Source organism: Rhineura floridana, chromosome 9, assembly GCF_030035675.1.
Source record: "Rhineura floridana isolate rRhiFlo1 chromosome 9, rRhiFlo1.hap2, whole genome shotgun sequence".
Taxonomy (NCBI): Eukaryota; Metazoa; Chordata; class Lepidosauria; order Squamata; family Rhineuridae; genus Rhineura; species Rhineura floridana.
In genome coordinates, this window is record NC_084488.1 from 51,612,718 (window position 1) to 51,636,349 (window position 23,632).

Consider the following 23,632-nt stretch of genomic DNA (forward strand, 5'->3'; position numbering starts at 1 on the left):
TTGCTCATCTGTTTGGAGGGCAACCCCAAAATGTATTTTGCACAAGGGCCCACAGCAAAGTATAGCTTCAACTGCATAGCTTAGCATTATGTGAAAACCAGGCCACTGTGACACAAATTTAAATTATTCATAGAAGTTATTCATATGTGGATAGGCACATTCATTCTGTTTCACTTATCTTTTTTTTAACTTTTTGATAGGTTCATATTAGTACCACGGGGCTAATTGTAACCCCACCACCCAGCAGTCCAGTGACAACAGGGCCTTCATTTAACTTCCCACCTGAAGTCACCTACCAAGCTGCTCTTGGTGTAAGTATCATTTGACAGAAATAAAAATTACAATTATTGAATGTATTACAGGTCCTGGGAGTGGGGGGTTACAACAATTTAAAAAGCAGTATCAAAAACAGTTAAAACAAATTACATTCACAAGAATAGAGTGGCTCCTGAAAACATGTATCTTAAGTGAGTTAAACAGGTGTAAACAGGTGAGTCTTCAGCATTCATCAAAAGCTCTGTATTAAAGGTGTCAGACACAATTCTGTGGGTAGGGAATTCCACAACTTAGGGGCTGCACAGAGAATGCCCTCTCCAGGGCCACCAGCAATCCCTGAACTTCTGAGGGTAGTCGAAGTACCAAGAGAGCCCCCTCTGCTCGTCTGTAGGGAAGGAAGCAGTCTCTCAGATATTTGGGGCCTAAGTCATTTATGGCTTTAAACACTAATGAGAGCATCTTGAATTGGGCCTAGAAATGAACTGGCAACCAATGCAGCTGTTTTAGAATGGGAGTTATATGAGTTCTAAAGGCAACCCCAGCCAATAGTCTGGCCACTGCATTTTGGACCAGTTGAAGTTTCCAAGTCATCTTCAAGGGCAGCCCCAAATGTAGAACGCATTGCAATAATCCAGTCTGGAAGTTCGAACATGAAGTACCGTGGCCGAGTCATCTCTGTCCAAAATGGACTATAGGTAATTAACCAGCCATAGCTGGAAATAGGCACTCCTATTGTCTGAGGCCACCTGGGCCTTAAGTAACAATGTTGGTTCCAGGAGGACCCTCAAGCTCCTTCCAGGGGAGTGCAACCCCTTTCAGAACATGCTGCCCTTCCACCTGCTGGACTCAAGACTCTGGAATACATAACACCTCTGTCTTTTCAGAATTCAGTTTCCATTTGTTGGCCCACATCCAGCCCATCACTGCCTCCAAACACCTGTCTAGCATCTCCTATTGATGTTGTTTTATCTGAATTGCCATTCGCTTTTCTATAAATCCTAGAAGCTGCAAATTTTTGCAAGCTGCTTTGAAATGTATTAAATCTTTTTATAAATTTGATTTGTAATGTAATGACTTGTAGCCCTTTGAAAATAATGGATATTTTGATGTTAGGAATAAAAGAGTCTTATGCTTTCCAAAGAATTTAATATATAGAATCTACTATGAAGTGCTAGATGGAATCATTTCTTCTAATAATGAACCAAGATAATCAGGAAGAAAAATGGGCCCATCAAAATTCAAATTGTGGCTTCTGCATATTCATGGGACATCCTAGGTATGAAGAAATACAGATGTTTATGAATTAAACCAAAACTACCTGGCAGGAACCTTTGACCTTGAAGACAGTTGACCATACAGACAGAGAGAAGGGGTCATTGTCGAGTCTGCCAATCAAATCTATGGCTAAAAGCCATTTGGAACACAGAAAGTCCATGTGTCAGTTGAAAACAAAACAAAAGGAAAAATGAAGGGCGGAGGAAGAGAGAATTGACATGCTTAAGCTCCTGAAAGCTTATAGGAAGTATCCTAGCAAGGGAAGATGTCTTTCACATCTCTAGAACTGCATGTCCCCTGCTATGTAGTTGTACCAAGGTTGGGACTGGCAGCCCTCTCTTGCTATATCACACAAAAGGGGAAGGCCTCAGTGTGGAGAGAAAAAATGTGTCCTTATCCCTCCCCCTCCCCCCCGGCCTGAACAATGCTTACAAGCCTCCTGTTCAAAGCTGTCTGGAGCCTTGAACAAAAGCACTGCTTTGGAGTTGACAATCCATTTGTATAATAGTATTTTGATGCACTCATTTATTGTTAGGCTTTCCTTCATAGTACTTACGTATTTTATTACATTATATTATTTCACCTTTTGTTCCTTCTGAGACAGTCTCCTAGGCACTGGGCAAACCCAGACCTACCTAGCCTGAGCATGGTTCTTTTTTCTCTGCCTTGTGTACCCTAGCAGGTGTAGCAGTATTACTTTCACTTACCTTTTATCTAAATGGAGCTAAAGTTTGTTATACTCTTAACCCCCCAAAATGTAATTCATACTTTTCTCACAGTTGTGTTATGTGGCATGGGTTGTACTTAAGGGTTGCCATCCTTGAGATGCCCACTGTTTCTAATCTTGTACAAGCCTTTGGGGATGAGTAGTAGCTCAGTGGTAGCGCAACTGCTTGGCATGCAGAAGGTCCCAGGTTCAATCTCTGGCATTTCCAGGTAGGGCTAGGAATGTCTTTTGTCAGAAACCTGGAGAGTCAGTGTCCTGACCAACCCCATTGGATTCAGACTTATGGTGTGTCTTTCTCTGTTATGTTTAATGTGGAATTTCAGATTAGAGCGTTTCATAGATCAGTTTACAGGTTACACAGGATTCTGCATCTCTACACAGCACAACTAGGCATGACTCCTCAAGCTACAACATAGTTGCAGCAATTGGATATGCCCCTTGAGACCTTGTAAGAAGGCTTAGAGTAGGCTTTGTATTTGCGTGGGGAAGGTTTCTCAAAACAGGACTGGGTGAGCAAGTGGGCCCTCCTACAAACTGATTGAAAAGCTAGTACTATCTGTTTGTGCCTGTGCATCTGATGCTGCGTCCTTGGGGATGGAGATACTTTAGCCAGCTCCTCCTCCAATGCCGCCTGTCGTTGAGCCTCTGATTCCTTCCCCTCAGTGGAAGGCACAAGTCATGGCTCGCGAGACAGGGACAGGTTTGCTGTCAGACAGCTCTTTGCCAGACATAACTGGAATTAGGGAGAATGAAGCAGTCACCATCTGCTGAAGTCTGCTCCTGTTTCAGCCCCCTCCCATTGCAGCCCATTGGGTCCCACCCCAGGATTCCAGTCCTCCTCCTTGTCTTCCTGATCACTCTGCCAAGAACTTTCCACGGGGCCCATGACAGTCAGTGCAGGCAATACAAAGCTAGATGGACCAATGGTCTGACTCATTTCCTGTGTTCTGACGCATTTCCTGTGTTCAGAGACTTGTCCTTTTTAGTCATACATCAAATATGTATCCTAGTTTTAACCCCTTAACAGAAGATAGTAATAACTAAAAGATTGGATGATGATTTTTTTAGAGAGGAAAATGTTATTTATACCATGGAATACAATATGTACAAGAATAGTGGACGATTTTGAAAAACCCATAGGTTGTAATTGGCATCCTGTTGATACTGAATTCTGTAATTTGGCTTACATCCAAACCAATTCATCGTACAACCATCTTGGTATTGTGGCCCTGGAAGAGTTTTAGCTGTTTGAGATTTGGTTCAGATAAAACTAAGCTAATCTTTATTAGAGGAGCAAAATGCTTAAAAGGGTCACAAAATTCTGTTAATGTTGCTTGTTGAATGTGGAATAAATAAAGTAGAACGTTTGCCTTTTCCCCCCTATAAATAGGAAAGGTTTTCTTTTTGTATGACAGTATTTTGAAATTGGAAATGGATTCTACCAACAGGAAAAAACAAGTGAGAGGCTTTGATAATTCAGTGGTAAAAGGATTTTTTAAAACGTTTATTTTTAAGAAAACATTTTCATACAGTTCAGTATAGGAACCTTTATGATTATATAGAATTATGAGGAGGTTGCTTTTTGTTTTGCTTTGCGTTTTTGAAAAGCAGTTTGCCAGTTTTGAAAAGCAGTTCTGCTGTTCAAGAACAATTTAAAGCTTTGTGGATTCATAGGACTAGTTTCACAATTTTGAAGTGGTGTGCTTCCTAGAATGCATTGTCATATAATCTTTCCTGAAATGTTGAGTTTCATGTTGATGCACATTGGGCTTGATTGGTCTTATGAACACAATTCTTGTGAAGAGCACTTAGGGAAAGTCACCTAGAAAGGTCCTTGGGCTATCAAGCGGGGTAGAAATATCTGTAAGAAGTAATTATAAACCCTTGGATCATGTACTTGCTACTGAGTGATGCATGTGGGCTTCTGTTTTCTGATGCTTCTCAATAGGTAGTATGCAAAATGCATGATTGGCCACAGGTGAGTGGCTAATTATTTCTGACCTGTTTCCATCTGCATTGAAAATCTTTCATTGCCAAGCTTGATTGAATGCTTGCTAATTTGATAAGAGCTAGAAAGCATTCACAGCTGGTATAGCACAGTGGGGAGGAGAGCCTGGCTAGGAGACCAGAGTCTGTGCGTTCAAATCAGTTGTGTAAATGCATGCACTTCACTATTCTTTTATCATATGACCTTGGGTTTTGTTATTAAATCACTGTGGATATTCCCATTGCCCCTTTGTTTTGGACAGAAGTTATGTACATGTTGTTCCGATAAAGGTTCTTCAGTTATGGAGGGGCCCCACATGGGGGGGCACTGAACACTCAGAAGTATTTTAGAACTGCAGGAAGAGGTGTCTCTCCTCACCAGCCAAGACATGAATGTCCTGGAGCAAAAAATTCTCATTGATTCATATTAGATTCACATTTGTACGGGATGTCTGCTCCCCCACATCTCCTATCACCCCAACCTATTTTGGAAAGAGCTGGTGTTTTGTTCTAATGGTCTCTTCCAATGTATGGTTTTAGGAGAAGCCAGCAATGCCTTTCACTATTCCCCTTTACAATGCCAGTGTTTTATTACTACTTCAATCCAGGAAATTGTGCACACAGCAGCAGGTTGCATGAATATGTTTTACTGTGGAACAGATGGTTGGTGCACAATAAAATAACTAACTATCCCCACTCAGAAGTAAGTCCTGTTGAATTCAATGGTGCTTATTCCCAGATAAGTGGAGGTAGGATTGCAATGCAAGTTTAAAAAGCTCAAAACATTTGGGAAATACTCTAAGTCATCATCAGTTATTTTCAAGAGACTTCATTTGTATGTTAATGTGATTCAACTAACTGTCAAATATAAGGACAAGGTTAAGATTATTTTTGGCTTTATTCAAATTTAATTATAATCTATATTTGTCATTGTAAAATGTATGGGGCTATGGGATTGGAGTAGGGGGGAAGAACGGTTGCAATTTTTTGCAAATCTTTTCTCAGTTTCTCAAAGGAAGTGCAGAAGATACAGTATTGTGTGGGTTCCAAGATCCAGGATATAGTTATTGAAAATGCCTACAGTTTTCCTATTGCACTATTAGCAAATTATGTCTGCTCTGCAAGCACCCTGTCCATGTGACTACTGCTCTGGAGTGTTTGCACCTTGTGTTGCGTCAACGGGGCAGACTGGGGATTCTGTTGGTATATCGCCCACCCTGCTGCCCAACAGACTCCCTAGCTGAGCTGACGGAGATGGTCTCGGGTGTACTGTTGAGATCCCCCAGACTGTTGGTTCTGGCAGATGTCAACATCCATGCCGAGGCCACGTTTTCCGGGGCTGCTCAGGATTTTATGGTCTCCATGACAACATGGGACTGTCCCAATATGCCATTGGCCCAACACATGTAGCAGGACATACTCTAGACTTGGTTTTTGCAACTGGACATGGAGATGGTGATCTGCATGTGGGGGGCCTCACATCAGTCCCTCTGTCATGGACAGATCACTGCTTGCTGAAGTTTAGACTTACAGCGGCTTTTTCACTCTGCAAGGGTGGGGGACCTATTAAGTTGGTCCGCCCCCAGAGACTAATGGATCCAGATGGTTTCCAAAAGGCTCTGGGGAGTTTTCCGGCTGATAGGGCTGGCGCTCCTGTCGAAACCCTGGTTGAACTGTGGAATACAGAAATGACACGGGCGGTTGACACGATTGCTCCTGAGCGCCCTCTCCTGTGTAGAGGTTGTACGGCTCCATGCTGTACACCAGAGCTGAGAGCGATGAAACAATATAGGAGACGGCTTGAGTGCAGATGGAGACGAACTCCCTGTGGATGCAATTATACACTGGTAAGTGCCTATGGTAAGCTGTATTTAGCGGCAGTGAGGGCAGCAAAAAAACAATATTTTGCTGCCACTATTAAATCATCAATCTGCCGCCCAGTGGAGCTCTTCAGAATTGTCCGGGGACTATTACGCTCTGGCCCCAAGGACATGGTAGATCCATCTGAGGCCCGCTGTAATGAATTTGCTAGGCACTTCCAGGATAAAATCTTTAGCATCCGCCAGGACTTAGACTCCAGTGTGCAGGTGAATCAAGCAAGGTATCCAGAGCACAGCCTTGTCCCAATTTCTTGGATGAGTTTCAGTTGGTACAGCTTGAGGATGTTGACAAGGTGCTTGGACAGGTTTGTGCAACCACTTCTGCGCTGGATCCTTGCCCTTCTTGGCTAAGAAAAGCTAGCAGGGATGGAACAGCCGGCTGGGCCAGGGAAGTGATTAACGCCTCTCTGCGAGAAGGGGTGGTCCCTTGCTGCCTGAAAGTGGAGGTATCCTTCTGGGACGACTGGCTGAGTTGGGAGTGGGAGGGACTGCATGGCTGTGGTTCGCTCCTACTTGGCGGGTCAGCTCCAGAAGGTGGTGCTTGGGGGGCATTGCTCAGCACCCTGGACTCTCCAGTATGGGGTTCCGCAGGGGTCAGTTCTGTCCCCTATGCTGTTCAACATCTACATGAAACTGTTGGGTGCAGTCATCCAGAGCTTTGGAGTGCGCTGCCATCAGTATGCTGGACACGCAGCTCTATTTCTCCTTTTCATCTTCATCAGGTAAGGCTGTCAATGTGCTGAACCAGTGTCTGGCTGCGACAATGGACTGGATGAGGGCTAATAAATTGAGGCTCAATCCAGACAAGACTGAGATACTGCTAGTGGGTGGTTCTTCTGACCGGATGGTGGATGTCCAACCTGTCCTGGATGGGGTTGCACTCCCCCTGAAGGAGCAGGTTCGTAGCTTGGGGGTTCTCCTAGAACCATCTCTGTCACTTGAGGCTCAGGTAGCCTCAGTGGCACAGAGTGCCTTCTACCAACTTCGGTTGGTGGCCCAGCTATGCCCCTATTTGGACAGAGATAACCTGGCTTCAGTTGTCCATGCTCTGGTAACCTCCAGGTTAGATTACTGCAATGCACTCTACGTGGGGCTGCCTTTGAAGATGGTTCAGAAAGTGTAGCTTGTGCAAAATGCAGCGGCCAGATTGGTAACAGGGACCAGATGGTTCGAACTTATAAAACCGATTCTGGCCCACTTGCATTGGCTGCCTGTATGTTTCCGAGCTCAATCCAAAGTGCTGGTTTTAACCTATAAAGCCTTACACGGCTTGGGACCACAATACCAGATGGAACACCTCTCCCGACACAAACCCACCCATACACTACACTCAACATCTAAGGCCCTCCTCTGGGTGCCTACTCCGAGGCTTTCTCAGTGGTGGCCCCCAAATTTGGAATGATCTCCCTGACGAGGTTTGCCTGGCACCAACACTGTTACCTTTTTGGTGCCAGGTCAAGACTTTCTTCTTCTCCCAGGCATTTTAGCATGTGTTTTTTAATTTTTTTTTTTAAAAAGTGTTTTTAAATTTGTATATATGTATATTTGTTTTGAATGTTTTTAATTGTTGTAAACTGCCCAGAGAGCTTCGGCTATGGGGCGGTATACAAATGTAATAATAATAATAGTAATAATAAAAGTCACTGAACATAATGTTGGCAGTTAAAGGAATAGAAAATAGGCAGATAACAAATCTTGTTTTGAACATCCAGAGATGAAATGCAATTGTAAGATGGTTAGAAAAATTAAGAACGCAATGTTTTACTGCAGATCTTTTGACGGGGGGAACATGTTGGCAGAATTCCAGATATTCTGCCACCCCAATGCCTACACTAGCATATCTGCCTAAATAGGCCAGCAGAAAGACTGAAATAGGGTGGAGGTGGGATGTGGGCAGCACAGGGAAGTAGTACATTTCTTTTATACTAGCTCCAGAACAGTGTGGGAGAAATAAGTAAAAAGCCTTCCCTAACAATGGCAGCTCCACCCATGTCACCTTGATTTGAGGGGACCTGGACTAGGTGTTCTTTGGTGGGCTGCCTCCTCTGTTGATGGGTGCTGGTGGGCTTAATGGGTAGTGGTGACAAGCAGCAGCAATGCTCCAGATAGCACTAAGTGTCTGGGTCTAGTTACCATAGTTTTTCACAATGCATCAGAGCAAGCCTATGTTGGGTGCATTGTGGGAAATTTCAATGGCCGCTAGATCCAGCCAGCTGGTGACTTAGGGCAGGTGTTACCAGTAGGTCCTCCCAGAGCACTGGGGCCCCAGAAGCTGTTCAAAGATGCCAGTATGCTCAAGGATGCTAAAACCGGCTATGGCAGAACATAGGATTTGATGTATCTCAGCATGTAATCACAACACACCACCACCAATATATAAATCTCACACACAGAACATGTTATTCATATGATAGGATACATAGCATGGGGCTATATCACTCTTCCCAATCTGCCTGCTCACTTTGGTCCAGCAACTTGATGCCTGTGGTTCCCCCTCCCCAATTCTGTGTTCCCTGCCATCCACTGAGAAGTCTTTGATGTTTTCCCAGATTGTGATATCACGTGGATCCTAGCTCTGGTGTAGTGCTGCTCTTTCTCAGCTGCTGCACCTTGGGAGCATCCTCTCCTAGAACTTCCCAGTCCAAATCAGGGTGTGAGATGCACAAGGGATGTTTTTTCCCTCAGGGTGTTTAAACCAGTGACCCTGAGAATGTGTGTGACTTCATCCACATGTTGCCACAATTGCTCTGGCCATCCCCTTTTCAATAAACAATGTTTACAAAGAAGGGTGAAATAAATCACCCTTGTGGATTTGAACCACCTGCCTGCTGAGCACACTTGTTTCTGCTTTGCAGACTGCACCACCACTTGTCACTGCTGCCTGCTTGTACACCTTTTCTGTATTTGAAGGAGCATTTGAACCAGCAACCTCCTGAATGCATTTGTTCCTGCTGTAGTTAACAGAGTGCCATGTGGCTCCACTGAGTGTGCCTGTGGTTGCTGCCTAGTTATCTGTGTTTCTTGTGCATTGGGGACATGGAGTGGGGGGAATCTGCCCCCAGGTCAGCCTGTGTAGGTTGGCTGCCTCTTTGTCCATATGGTGTGTTGACGTTGTTGATGTACTGTCCCCGACTGATGGGCTGCAGCAATGTGGGCTAGAAAAATGTGGGCATGCCTGTCATTTTTACACAGTATTTGAATTTTCTGGCTATGGGTTGTTCTTCACTTGGGTTGAACACTCATTGCATACGGTGGCTATTCTGCCAGCATAGCAGTGGTGTTTCTTTAGTTCTGATATAACGTTAATATATGATTGCTCTGCCCAGCTTACTGAAGTTGAATTGAACCATGAAAACATAATTTTATTTTAATGTTTATCTGTTTTAGCTCAGAGATTGATGGGGAGCCCAGACTCTTTGTGAGTGCATTTTTACCCATGAGTGTAACCACATTGAGAATGGTCTGAAGTTTTGTACATGAAAATAATAACTGGTTTTTGTTTTTAAGGCAAGGAATTCCAGAGGGTAGCCCTGTTAGAAATTGCCTGTTAAAAGAACTCTGGTCTATCACTGCTCATCTCGTCAGTCTTAATCCTAATTTTTTAATGCTGGCACTTAAAATAGAAGAATAAGCGGGAAAAAGCAACAGTACAATAGCACAGTAACTGTGCTCTGCCTTGTATTTACTCTTTGTACCCCAAGTATCAAAGGAAATTTTGTCCCTAAAGTAAAGTTTGGGTGACTTGTATTGAAATTTGTTTCTCACTGGGTTTCAGTGTTTGGTTTCAAAACAGCCACGATTGCAGTCCTTTTCGGACAGCTGGATATTTGAACTACATTTGAAAGGCTTTTGTATTTCTGCCCATTGAAATATGCATATAGAAGCAATCCTTTGAGCTTTTTCTGTTTTTGTTGCTTGACATGTTGTTTTGAGAAAAGAGAAATGCAAGGGACTGTCCAGTTACATTGCATTAGGAGGTGGAAAAGTTGGTTTATTGCTGAATCCAGGTCAATTTTGGAGTGTGTGTGTTTCCATAAGTCTGTTTATGGATACAATTTGCAGTTGACTATCAGTGCAAAATGACACATCTGATCTTCTAAACATTTTATTTTTAGAATATGAATCCCCCTCTACCACCACCACCTCTCTTGTCTGCTACAATAATTGCCCCAACTTCTACTGGGCTGCCTTCAGGAGCGACTCAAAAATCTGCACCGGGATCAACTGAGCAAATAACACATTTGCGACCACAGACAAGACCAAGTGTGTAAGTGGAATAGAAACTTATTGAAGATAAACTTGAAATGGGGTGGAAGGTCAGAATTAGCAAAGGAAAAAAGTTGAAGCATTTCTGGAACAGAGAAGGAATGTTTGGCTTATCATCTGGGTTAAGAACCACCTGGTACATGTGACCAGGAAACAAAAGCAACAGAATATGATTTGTTACATTACCTCTTTTAGCAGTTTATCAGATTTCTTGCTGACAGTATTTACAGTTTTGATATAAACTATACTGCTGCAAGTATGTTAACTGAACATGTGAAAACATCAATGATGTGAACAGTGAGCATGTTTTCTCATCCTTAAAGTGTTGGGGATGACTGACAGACTTCTCTCTAAATTGTGAATTATAATTAATATAACCAACAGCAATCTGGAAGTTAATGTTACAGGTCATATTTGCTTTTACTGAAGCGTATATCATTTAATTAGTGGGTGGAAGTTTGGAGTGATGGCAAAAAGCTGCTGCCTCCTATAATCTCTTCACACTTCTGAATTGAACACATAAATATTTTGTCTTTTTCCTTTTAAAAAGTTGCTTCATGCATTACTTGGGAAAGATGGCAGGCAAAGAGATGCCAAAACTCACAGATTGAGTTCCAAAAGTGGAGCTTTCGTTCACTATATTAAAAGTAAAAATTGCATCAATACAAGGGCAAATCCATTGGATTATTGCAGCCAAAATAAATTATGCAAGTCAGGCCATTATTACATATCACACAATGACAATAGAGTCTGGGTTACCTTATTAAAGAATTAAGCGTTTTTTGAAGGGTGTTACCATGAACCTACTCGCTTAAGGGAATTTGACCAATACTTTTTACACAGTCTCATACATTTTGACTGAATGCTACTACTCTGGGTCATGCCTCAGAGGTAGGTCTTGGCCACCAGCTCTCTGTAGACTGCTTGTCTTCACAAAGGAAGAGGGTGGCTTTTGGGGGAGAGATGTCTCAAGAGGGTATACAGTAAAAGCAGGTTTGTGATTGTCTAGATAGGCCAGCAGGTTTTTTCAGTGTTCCTTTACCCATGCATCTTAGATCAGTAATATGCACAGTGTTCAGGCACATGGAGTATCTGAAATATAGTTTAACATCATAGAATCATAGAATAGTACAGTTGGGTTGGGCCTATAAGGCCATCAAGTCCAGCCCCCTGCTCAATGCAAGTATCCAACTTAAAGCATATCTGACAGGTGGATGTCCAGTGGCCTCTTGAATGCCTCCAATGTTGGAGAGCCCACCACCTCCCTAGGTAAGAAGAGTTAGTGAGAGGGAACAGGGGTGCCTGTCTTTTTCAATGGAACCAAAAAGCAGGGAATGTGCCCACTGACAGAACTGAAGGTGCAGTCATAAAGACAGCCTTGATATTTTTTTAAAAAGCCTCCTCTCACCATAGACCTGCTCTAACTAAAAACTAGCAAAAAAAATAGGCCAGATGTAGCTCAGTGGTGCAGCATGTGCCTTGGTTGGGAGCTGATGGGAGTTGTAGTCTAAAACATTTAAAGATTTAAATCAGTAAACAGTCTTCTACAATTCCAGTTGCTATTGGACACAGTGGGGCTTATTTCTCAACAGACATGCCTAGAATTTCACTGAAGGGGAGGGGCAGGATCTTTGTCAATCCAAAATTTGGCTTGGCTGCCATGACCAGTTGTACCTTGTGGACTCCTGTGCATGCACACCAATATCCGATAATAAGAGGGACAGAAAATCTCCAGGATGGCTCTGACACAGCGGCCTGTTTCACACATAATGCTAAATTATGGTCTGTTAAACCCAGTAGCAGATGACGTGGTGGGGGGCGGCACTCACCTGACTTCCAGTTACTCGTGTTGCTGCTGCTTACTGAGAGGAAGAGGAAGAGGGGTGAGGTAGATACAGTGCAAACACAGCAGCAGAGCCAATCTGGCACTCCTGCCAGTATGTTTTCACTGCACCGAACTTGCTGCCTCCTTGCCCGTCCCCCTTTACTTCCAGGTAAACAGCAGTGATGTGATCCATCGGAGGTCAGGTGAGTACCACTGCTGCACCGTGCCATCCGTTACTGATTAAACCATGACTTGGTATTGTATGTGAACCCATCCCAGCAGTTTCATTATAGTTTATTAACTACAGATTACTTCCACCAAAATTTGTAGTCGATGTAGAAACCTTAATTAATGTTAACCATAGCATATTATTTACAAACCTGATGACCTCCTTAACTGTGGTTAAGGTCTGTCACTGCCCCAAAATTACAAAGCCATGAGTGAAGAACAGCAAAAAATGCAAGGCACTCAAGGCTTGGCTGCTCTTGCTGGTGCTTGTAACTATTCTGTGATGTAATAAACCAAAGATTAAGTAATTGTCTGCCAGGTGCCTTGGTTTTAACTATGGTTTATTAACAATGGTTAATGTTAACCATGGTTTAGCATTATGTGTGGACCAGGCCTCTGCATTGGCAAAAGCCTCCTTTTTCCAAGCCAACTACACTTGCAACTTTGGCTTCGATATCGGCCTTCAAAGGATAGATCTAAATTATGGAAGAAAGATGAAATCAGGAAACGATATTTTAGCTATTGAGATGGTAGCCTTCCTTAACTATCAAACTATCATTTGCTTAGTTGGGATTGACTGATTGATAAGGGGTTAGAGACAGAATCCTTTGTTGGTTGCAGCTATTTCTGTGATTGAAATGTATGTGACTACCTACAGACCTACTTTCCTTGCTGAATGACTTCCACGTAGTTCCATTTTCAAGCATAGGCGAACCTATGACTTGCATTATTTTTTATACAGTAAAAGGTGGATAAACAGAGGGGGGTTATTCTTGTAGTTTTCCTGCAGACCATTTTTAAGCACTTTTGTTTTCCAGGTATATTGCTATTTATCCGTACACTCCTAGAAAAGATGATGAACTGGAATTGAGGAAAGGTGAGATGTTCTTGGTATTCGAACGTTGCCAGGATGGCTGGTTCAAAGGAACATCCATGCATACAAGCAAAATTGGCGTGTTCCCTGGCAATTATGTGGCACCAGTTACAAGGTATGCCTTTCTGTTGAATTTTTTTTTTTTATAAAGTTAAGGAAAGCACCCCCTTTTGGATGTCCAGTTTTTCTGTGGTAGTGGTATGTTGGGAGAGGGAGAATAGGCTTTTCCTGATGTAATAAGATGTGCATAAATTCTTTGCATTACTTTTAACAGGGCAGTGACAAGTGCCTCCCAAGCAAAAATACCTGTGTCTACTGCTGGTCAGACAGGGCGGGTGGTGACTATGGTTAATACTTCAACTGCTGGAGGAACATTGCAAAAACTTCAGGGAAATGGTGTGACAATGAACTCCAGTGCAGTACCAACAGCTGTGGTCTCTGCAGCACATATACAAACGAGTCCACAGACCAAGGTTCTTATGCACATGACTAGCCAAATGACGGTCAACCAGGCTCGCAGTGCAGTTAGAACAGGTAAAACATTGCTTTATTCCTTAGGTGATGGTATGATCAGGATGAACGTCTCTGAAACCCTATGTATTGTTAACTCCATGTTAACGATGGATTGTAATACATGATGGCTATTGTCACCCTGGACTCCTTCTGGGAGGAAGGGTGGGATATAAATTTAATAAAGAAATAAATATGTACTACCTCCATTGTCAGAGGAAGTGTGCCTCTGAATATTAGTTGCTAGGAATCAACTAGGTAGAGTGCTGTTGTGCTCAGGTCCTGCTTACAAGCTTCCCATAGGCATCTGGTTGGCCACTGTGAGAACAGGTTGCTGGACTACATGGACCAGCATGGTCAGATCCAGCAGGGCTTTTCTTACATTCTTACTGGGTACACATATTGGAGGACAGTCAGTGTGCTGAAGTAGATAGTGTAGTGGACTTTGAATGGGAAGACCTGTTGACGTGTGTGCGTTGTTGCGTGAAACAGCATACATTACGTTGGAGTTAAGTTGAGCAAGAAACTTCTTCAGAGCATTAGAGCATGTTAAGAGTCTTTATTAAGACATCATGGCCAAAGGCTTAAGAGTAAATACATGTAGAGTTTCTTCAGTCACCCCCCTTCTGGTACATCTCTCTTCAAAGGTAAACACAGAAGACAACCTCTCAGTTCAGAGGCAATACACAGAAGACACAGCTTAACACAGATAGCTGCTAGAACTTTTCCCAGTTTATCGCGATGGCTACCATAGCAACGGCCTTGGCAGTCCGTTCCCAGACTGGGCAAAGACATAACTCCCCCTAGTTACAGTTTTTCAGACTTGATGGAAAACAAACTCAGTGACAGTGCGGTTCAGTGGTCAACAAGACCAGGGTTCATTCTTCCATCTAACCTGAAGATGTTCTTGTGAGGATAATGTAGGCTACTTACATATATGCAGCACATCGTCTTGGAAGAAGAGTGGGATATAGAGGAGCTAATAAATATATCTGAAATGAAATGATTCCCTGGTGCTCTGGAGTACAGTGTAGTGATACCTTTTAACATTGATCTTGCAATGCATCCATGAGGTAGTGGTGTCAGTCTTGTTTTCCCCATCGAGTGTAGATTTATTGACAGGTTGAGTACAGGTCATAACTGTGATGATCCAGAGGAAGCTAATCATTAAGGAAGTATTTGCCAACATGTATCCACTTAGCTTCAGCTGAAGTTGTTTACTGAAGTGAAAGTCAAACTTTTCATTTGGGTATTATTTATATATTTATTAGATTTATATCTCACCCTTCCTCCCAGTAGGAGCACAAAATTTAGTTTAGGTACAGTACTATATTGTCCATGTTCAGGGTTTGGCAGTCCTGAATTTCTTAGTGAAGTCTATGTAGTCTTCAACTCCTTTGGTGCTGGGATTCACTGTTAACCCCCATCCTGCCCCACGTATTTAGACATGGATATATAATCAATCATATCCATTCTCCTGTCTCCTAAACCTTTCTGTCATCCTCCATCCCTCCCCAAATGTTCTGTTTTCACCTTCTCTTTAAAAAAAGAAAATAGAAAGAAAATAGTAGTTGTATGTCAGATTAGGTTGGTTCACAATGAAGTTTTGGAAAAACTAGTTCTAATACTGAAGTGGGTTAGCTCATTTAGTATTGATGGTTTACGTACAATATTTCTCTCTGCATTGACAGTATTCAGTATAGCACAAGCCATTGGTCAGATACCTTTCATACAATAAAAGGTGGTTTGGAGATTTAGGTTGCTATATTGAAACACCCATATGAACCATTTTTAATGCTTGAGACTGAGGAAGTAATAGTGGGGGAAGAGTTTTTAAATAGCAGAACAGTTTGATGGTGTATTGCTTTAAATGTCATGAAATGTTTGCCCCTCTCATTACAGTTGCAGTACACAGCCAAGAAAGACCTACAGCCACCGTGATGCCGATTCAGGCTCAAAGTTCAGCATGCCTTATTCCTGCTGCTGTAATTATTCCACACCATTCTGTTGCCTCCCAACAGCTCCAACCTCAGCTTTCTAATGCTGCTGCTGCTTATATCACTGCTGTGAATATCAACCGGACAAATGTCCCATTAACTTGTACAGCATCTTCTCCTGTCACATCTGCATCTCTGGATGGAGATGCAAATGGGAGAATTATGACTGTTCACCCTGGAGCTCCAGCTTCCCCAGAGAATACATTAGCAGTTGGAGGAATTACTACTGTCAATAAATCAGACAGAGATGGCAAGGTGAGCATGACATTTTGGTTGCCACTCAGGATATTTCACTTCAACAGCTTCTATTATAATCTTAAATACAAAAAGGAACAGATAATGGGGATTTTTGACCTACTTTTTATTAGATATAACTCCAACGATTGGCCTTTTTCTGATTTCTTGGCAGAGCCTGTTTGTATGACACATTAAACCAGGGCTCACCAACCTTTTTCGACCAGATGGCACATTTCAAATTTTGAGTGTGCTGGGGGCACCAGTCACAATATGGCTACCATGAGGGCATGGCATAACACAAAATTAGAGTAGCCGTGGTGAAGCTTTTCCTATAATTGTATTTCTATACTAGAAAAGGCTTGACCTGTTGAATTTCTGTCTGCTTATGCATTTGTTAAAGGAACAAGAACCCTGATTTTCCTCAATGCCAACCCTACACCAAAGCCTAGGCTTTCATCCTGTACCAACTTATTATTATTATTATCATCATTATCCCGCCCTTCCTCCCAGCAGGAGCCCAGGGCTTTTACCTGAAACTTCTACCTGAAAGTAAGCCTCATTAAACACAAAGAGACTTACTTTTGAGTAGACACACACACACTATTAATGAATGAATGAATGAATGAATGAGTGAGTGAGTGAGTACCTGGTCTTTAGCTTCTGCAAAGCAGGAGATATGCCTAAGCCACTTTGCAAAGTTTTCACATTTGCCTTTTGCGGGGAGGAGGATTCTTTAACATTCACCCACACTTATTGTGTAGTAGTATTTGCAGAAAATAATTTCTGGGCACTCCTTGATGTCAGGTGAACCCAGCACACAAAAGATGCATCCTGGTTGCTAGGGAAAAAGGAATGGCAAACTGGAGATTCCAAGAACTAGAAAAAGAGACAGAAGCAGGAAAAATGCACTAAAAGAGAGGGCAAAACAGCAGCGCTTTAGGACCCCGGGGATTCCTATTTCCTGTTATCCATACAACTCATTTATCAATTATAGCTCTGACTTCATTCATTGGCTGTGATAAGAGTGACGGGCAGGAGCAGTCGGGCTGGTTCATTTCATAGAAATTGCTTAGAATAGGGATGGGGAACTTTTTTGGCTCCAGGGCCAGATCTTTATCTGGCTGTACTCTGTGGGCCAACCTTGATAATAATAAATAATAATAATAATAATTTAATTTTTGTGTCGCCTATCTGGCCAAGGCCACTCTAGGCGACGTACACAATTAAATTCCAGTAAAATACAATTTAAAATACGATTTAAAATACATAGCAATACAATACAGTCGACAATAAAGGATTAAATTACAGCATAAAACAGTATGTAAACAACGGGCGTTCAGTAATAGTGATAAAAGCTTAGGCCACCCCGGAGGTCCCGAAGGCCTGTCCAAAGAGCCAGGTTTTTAATGCTCGGCGGAATGCATCCAGGGAAGGGGCATGGCGAAGATCGAACGGGAGGGAGTTCCAGAGAGTGGGGGCCGCCACTGAAAATGCCCTCTCCCTAGTTCCCACCAACCTAGCTGTTTTCGTTGGTGGTACTGAGAGAAGGCCCTGCGTGGCTGATCTAGTCAGGCGGCTAAGTTGGTGGTACTGGAGGTGCTCCTTCAGGTAAACTGGGCCGAGACCGTATAGGGCTTTAAAGGTTAATACCAACACCTTGAATTGGGCCCGGAAAGCAACTAGAAGCCAGTGTAGATGAACTAACACCGGCGTAATGTGATCACGGCGGCGGCTATTTGTAAGTAAACGGGCCGCCGCATTTTGTACCAGCTGTAGTTTCTCAACAGGGATCCTAACAGACTCAGCAAAACAGTTATCAAGCTTTACAGGGCGGCAGCCTTCATTGTGGATGCAACTTCAGATACAGTTCAATTCTCCGCAAGGTCCATAGTGGCACAAATTGTTGCAAGACGTATGTTTTGGCTGTGCTACTGGGATGCTGACTCAGGAGCACGGGTCAGTCTGTCTACCACCCAGTATGTAGGACTGAAACTTTGCAGGGAACGGACCCTCCAGGAGGTCCTGGTGGACCCTCAAGAAAAGCACAAACCGTTCTTAGCTATTCCACCAGGATGAGCGGAGACCTTTTCGCCGCTATGTCTCCTACCAGTCATCATTCCAGCCCTTTTGTTCCAGTCATTCATTGTGTAGAGGATGGCATTACAAGCCTGTTCAACACAACTGGTTCAGAAACCATTTTCCCAGGAAACCCAGTCCACATGCCAGAAACAAGTTCACCCCAGCATCTACAGGATCCAAGGGCAGCACGTCCCAACAGCCATCTCGTCAGTACTGATGCCGACATCCCCCCAATGGGGGCTTGGCTCCTACTTTTTTCTCTGAGCTGGTCTCATATAACTACTGACTGGTGGGTACTGGAAACCATTCGGGAAGGCTACACAGTAGAACTGGCAAGCGTTCCTCCAAACCATTTTGTGCCTTCCCCTATCTCTAGCTGCCCCCAGAAATGGCAGGTGCTAACAGGCCATTCAACATCTCCAGATTCAAGCAATAGAGGTGCCTGCTGAATAATTATTCTCAGGTGTCTGCTCCATCTGCTTCGTTGTGCCAAAACACGACAAAACAGTGTGGAGAGCCATCTTAGATTTGACACTCCTAAGCTAGTTTGTCTGGTACCAAAGGTTCAGGATCATCTCATCCACCAGGGAGGCCCTCCACCGCTACAATTATCTGGCATCAGTAGATCTCTAGGAGGCCTATCTGCATATCCCTATTTATCCATGACTCAGGAGGTACCTCTGCTTCTCCTATGGACACCATCATTATCAATACCAGGCAATGCCCTTTGGCCTTTCATCCGCTGCTCGAGTTTTCACGAAGGTCGCCCTGGTGGCCTATCTTTTCTGCCAGGGTGTCCCCCTTTACCCTTACCTCGACCTTTTAATCCAGACGGAGAGCTTTCTCAAGTGAAGTGGGCCATTGGCCTTACTTTGCAGGTCTTGACATCCCATGGGTTCCTGATCAACCAAGTCAAAAGTCACCTGGTCCCCACATAGTGGCTCCAACATCTGGGGGCAGTCCTCGACATTTCGGCGGCCATTATTCTACTGTCATCAGAGAGGGTAGAGAATCTGCAGGGGGCCACAAGGAATCTCACCTCGGATTTGATGGATCTCATGTTCTTGGCCAAGGCTCTGGGTCTCTTCATCTCCATAATCTGGATTGTTCCATGGGCACATCATCATTTCCGCCCACTGCAATGGTTCTTACTTCCCTATCAGCAGGACATCATGGCCTGCAGACACCGTCAGCTACACATTCCCGCTTGCCTGAGAAACTCATTCAGATGGTGGATGGCCTCTCCCAACCTTCAGAAGGGCATTCCTTTCAAAGATCCACCGCATGCCATGATTACCACAGATACCAGTCTCTCAGGATGGGGTGCACATTGCCTTTCAATTTTTAATTTAATTTAATTAATTAATTAATTTATATACCGCCCTAAGCCAAAAAGGCTCTCTGGGCGGTGTACATAAAAGAACGTGAATGCAACATCTGTTCCTACTTATGTAGCTTTCATTAATACAATGTCACAATTGCATAATCAATAAACCCTCACAATTTCTCATTATTTCCTTACAAAGGCATTGATAAATATATTTCTCAGAAATATGTACCCTTCTTGGAAGTAAGATTCAGATATGAAAAACCCAGGTTCAAAGCCTGCTCAGCCTTGGACAAGTTGATCTTAACCAACCTCAGCAGGGTGTTGAGAGGCCAATATACCACTGTAAGCCCCTTGAAGGAAAGGCAGAGGGAAATTTAACAAGTAAATAGTTCTATGTAATTTCTACCTTAGTGTTCTCAAGAGTTTTTTGAAGGAGAAATGTGCGTGCACACACAAAACTCACTAACCTGAAGCTGTTGTGTACTGCTCAGTATGGTTTAGTGCATCAGAGCCAATATAAAAATAAGGATGGATCCCAGGAACCACAAAGGTAACATTTCCAAAATCAGTAGAACCTGACAGCCCATTCAAGTTATCATCGGGGATGAACACCATGCCAAGCTTCTTCCCATTCTCTACGTAGGTTTTTTCCAGGCTCTGGCAATGGTAGTCCAGGGACAGTGGTTAGCAGCAGGTGTACATCACAGCATCAACTGGCTGGAACTCAGGGTGGCCAGTCTAGCCATTCAACATTTTGCTCTAGTACTCCACCTGCACCACATTCTCCTTTGTACTGACAATGTTTGCATGAAAGCTCACATCAACAAACAAGGGGGAACACGGTCACAGTCTTCAGCACAAGGCCACCCTGCTTTTCTCTTGGGCAGAACTTCACATAGACTTTGTGTCAGCAGAGGATCTCAGTGGGAACAGCAACCTCACCGCGGATTGGTTGATCCACCAGCACCTTCAGGCGGGGGAGTGGATGCTTCACCCCAAGGTGTTCCTCCTGGTACAGCACAGTTTCGGGAAAGTGAACGTGGACCTCTTTGCCTCTCTAGCTAATTGTCAGCTTCCCTGGTTCTTTGCCTATTATCCATCAAGTCATGCAGAGGCAATAGACGCCCTCTCAGCCAGATGGCCCCCGGGGCTACTTTACATCTTTCCTCCAGTTCCTCTGATAGCACTTACCCTGAGGAAGTTGAGGGAGGTGCAGGCAAAAATAATTCTGATAGCCCCATACTGGTTGCGTCGTCTGTGGTTTTTCAAGCTGCTACGCCTCTCATCTGAGGCCCCTTGGAAGCTCCCGTCTCAGCCAGATCTCTTAACACAACGACTGATTCACCATCCGGATCCAACCTGGCTGAAGCTGACAGCCTGGCGATTGAGTGGCACTGCTTAAGTGCAGTGGGCTTGTCACAGGAGGTGATATCTACTGTCTTAGCTTCATGCCGCCCATCTACAAAATGAACTTACAGCTCCACATGGTGAAGCTTCGTTGCCTGGAGTCTTTGAAAGTACATCCGTCCAATGAAGGCCTCGATCTCGGACATACTAAATTTCCTGCAGGTTGGACTCAGCATGGGATTGAAGGTCAACACCCTGCAGCACCAAGTTTCAGCCTTGTTGTTGGTGCTGTCTCTCTGTGCTCCAGAAGGAATGGATGCTCATCCATTAAGTGTTTTCTCAAAGGGACAGGGGCAGTCTGCCCACCCACAGTTCAGAGATACCCTTCATGGAGCCTTCAAACAGTCCTGACTGTGTTTCAGAAACCACCCTTCGAACCGCTAAGCACCGTTCCTCTTCGCCTCCTGTCCTTTAAGGTGCTCTTTCTAGTGGCAATTACCTCTGCCAGATGCATCTCAGAGATGAATGCGTTATCAGTGGCGAAACATCTTTGCATCTTTCATGAGGACAAGGTCATCTTAAGAATGGATCCTCTGTTTGTGCCCAAAGTGAACTCATTCTTCCATCGTCAACAAGAGCTCATCTTGCCATCCTTTTGTGCGAAGCTGGTCCATCCACGAGATAAGGCCTGGCATTCTCTCAGTGCTAGAAGAGCATTAAAGGTTTACATCAATCAAACTAAGGACTTTAGACTGTCTAATTCACTGTTTGTCTCCTTTCATCCTGCATCTTTGGGAAACAGAGTATCTAATTCCACATTCTTGTTGGTTGCAAGCCTGTATTAAGTTAGCTTATGATGCTTTAAAGGTACCTGTGCCCCCAAAACATAACGGCGCATTCAACACAGCCGCAACCACAGGTGCATTTTCTGTTAATGCCCCACTGTTAGAGATTTGCCGGGTGGCTGCTTGGTCTCCCAATACATTTGCATCTCATTATAAGATAGATACCTATGCCTCGGCCACAGCTGCTTTCGGTCGTCGAGTTCTGCAGTTTATCATTATATCCTGAGCCTCATTATCCCCCGGTCTGGGTGGGAACTGCTTGTGTATATCCCACTTGATGGACTATCATCCAGGGAGAAGGGGACTTTGGTTCTCATCTGAAATAAATTTATCCTGGATGATAGTCCATCAAGGCCCACCTCAGTGTGGCTCTTCTGTCTAATATTTTAGGAACCAAGCTAATAACCATGCTACTTAAGCTATGCATACATTTGTTCTTGTTTGTTCCGTGAGGTTTTTCGTCAATACAATTTACTTGGTTGAACTGTTTTCCTATAGTTTAAGTGTGTTTTTTATTACGTCTCGGGAGTAGGTCTTTAAGGGTTTGGATCTTACCTGTTGCTTATTCCTTGTCAGAGTGCATCTAGGGTTTTATAGTCTCCAACTCTTCTTGAAAGGACTGGAGAGATCACGTGCTTGAGGCGACCTACCTCCTGCAATTCAGTTGTTTTTCCTGCCTATGGACACTAGGTGGTGCCCTATACCCACTTGATGGACTGTCATCCAGGAGAAATTTATTTCAGGTAAGGACCAAAGTCCCCTTTTCATATCAATATTTATTAAATCTATTGAGGTCAGCAAGGCCCTACATAGTGTAAACAGTTATTGTTGTCTAGTGAGTATTTGTGCTTCAAAAGAAATATTTTTATTTATTTCTAGAAAGAAAAAAAGGGGTTGTTGAAGTTACTTGCAGGAGCGTCTACCAAGCGCAAACCTCGAGCATCACCACCATCATCACCAACTCTGGAAGTTGAGCAGGCAGCTGTGGAGCTGGCCCTACAAGGTGCTGTAGGACCAGAAGTTCCATCAACTTCTAGTCATGGAAGAGCTGAGTCCTGCCCTGTGGACAATGAAACATCTGCATCAGTGCAAGAGAATACTCATCGGAAAGCAAGTTCTGTGGATTCCAGTATTCCTATAGCTCCCCCTCCACGGCAACCCTGCTCTTCATTAGCCCCAATCTTGAATGAATGTAGGCCTGTAGTTTGTGAACGGTAAGTCATTTTCCAGTAACTAAAGTATAAAATTTCACATCTCACCTAGAAATGCTAATTATGAAAAATAATAGAAACTGAATGTTGATATTTTTCCTATGATGACAATGTTGTATCTAAAATGACATCTTAATACCAGTCTGATAGTGGCAACAGTCTAGAGGTCCATGCATGCATGTGCCTGCCAGTGCTATCTGTGGCCATAAGACAGTCCCACATCACTGGTTCATGCCCAATACAGCTTTTCCTTGATAGGTGCTTGTGCAGTCGTGCAGTAGGAAAGATGCAGAAAGTTGATTCAACCAAGAATCCTTGTTGGCTGGATACTGTCTGTTTCTGAATAGCAGTTGCTACAGAGCACAAGGAGAGTGTCCTCGTCTTCTCCTTGGTTTGAGTGGTCAGTAGTACACTCCAACCACCGTGTTCCTTTTATTCCTTGTCCTATTTATTTTAATCCAGATTCTCTCACTGAGGCTGCCAAGCTCATCATCCTCCTGTAGTTCTGTGGAGGAATATATATTTTTAACATATAGTGTGACTCCACCTCCCTTTCTATTCCTTCTGGGGTTTTTTAACAAGTTATATCCTTCAGTTGCTGTAGCTTCATCCCACCGAGTTTCAGTTATACCTATCCTGTATTAAGAGTTCAAGTTCATTCTGTTTGTTTCCCCTACTCTGGACATTAGTGTATAGACATCAAAGATAATGTGATTTATGGTCTGGCTTCCTTCCTACA

The 23,632-nt window shown here is 43.5% G+C and overlaps 1 protein-coding gene across 3 annotated transcripts in view; it reads left to right on the top strand.

Annotated features, from left to right (window-relative positions):
• Window positions 1-23,632, top strand: part of SH3RF1 (SH3 domain containing ring finger 1) — a 112,175-nt gene that overhangs the window by 82,791 nt on the left and 5,752 nt on the right. For all 3 annotated transcript variants that reach the window (XM_061584113.1, XM_061584114.1, XM_061584115.1), the window contains 6 exons: window positions 201-311; window positions 10,260-10,411; window positions 13,282-13,452; window positions 13,612-13,871; window positions 15,750-16,099; window positions 22,562-22,896. In XM_061584113.1, the coding sequence (XP_061440097.1) occupies window positions 201-311; window positions 10,260-10,411; window positions 13,282-13,452; window positions 13,612-13,871; window positions 15,750-16,099; window positions 22,562-22,896 (1,379 nt within the window). The remainder of the gene's footprint in view (window positions 1-200; window positions 312-10,259; window positions 10,412-13,281; window positions 13,453-13,611; window positions 13,872-15,749; window positions 16,100-22,561; window positions 22,897-23,632) is intronic.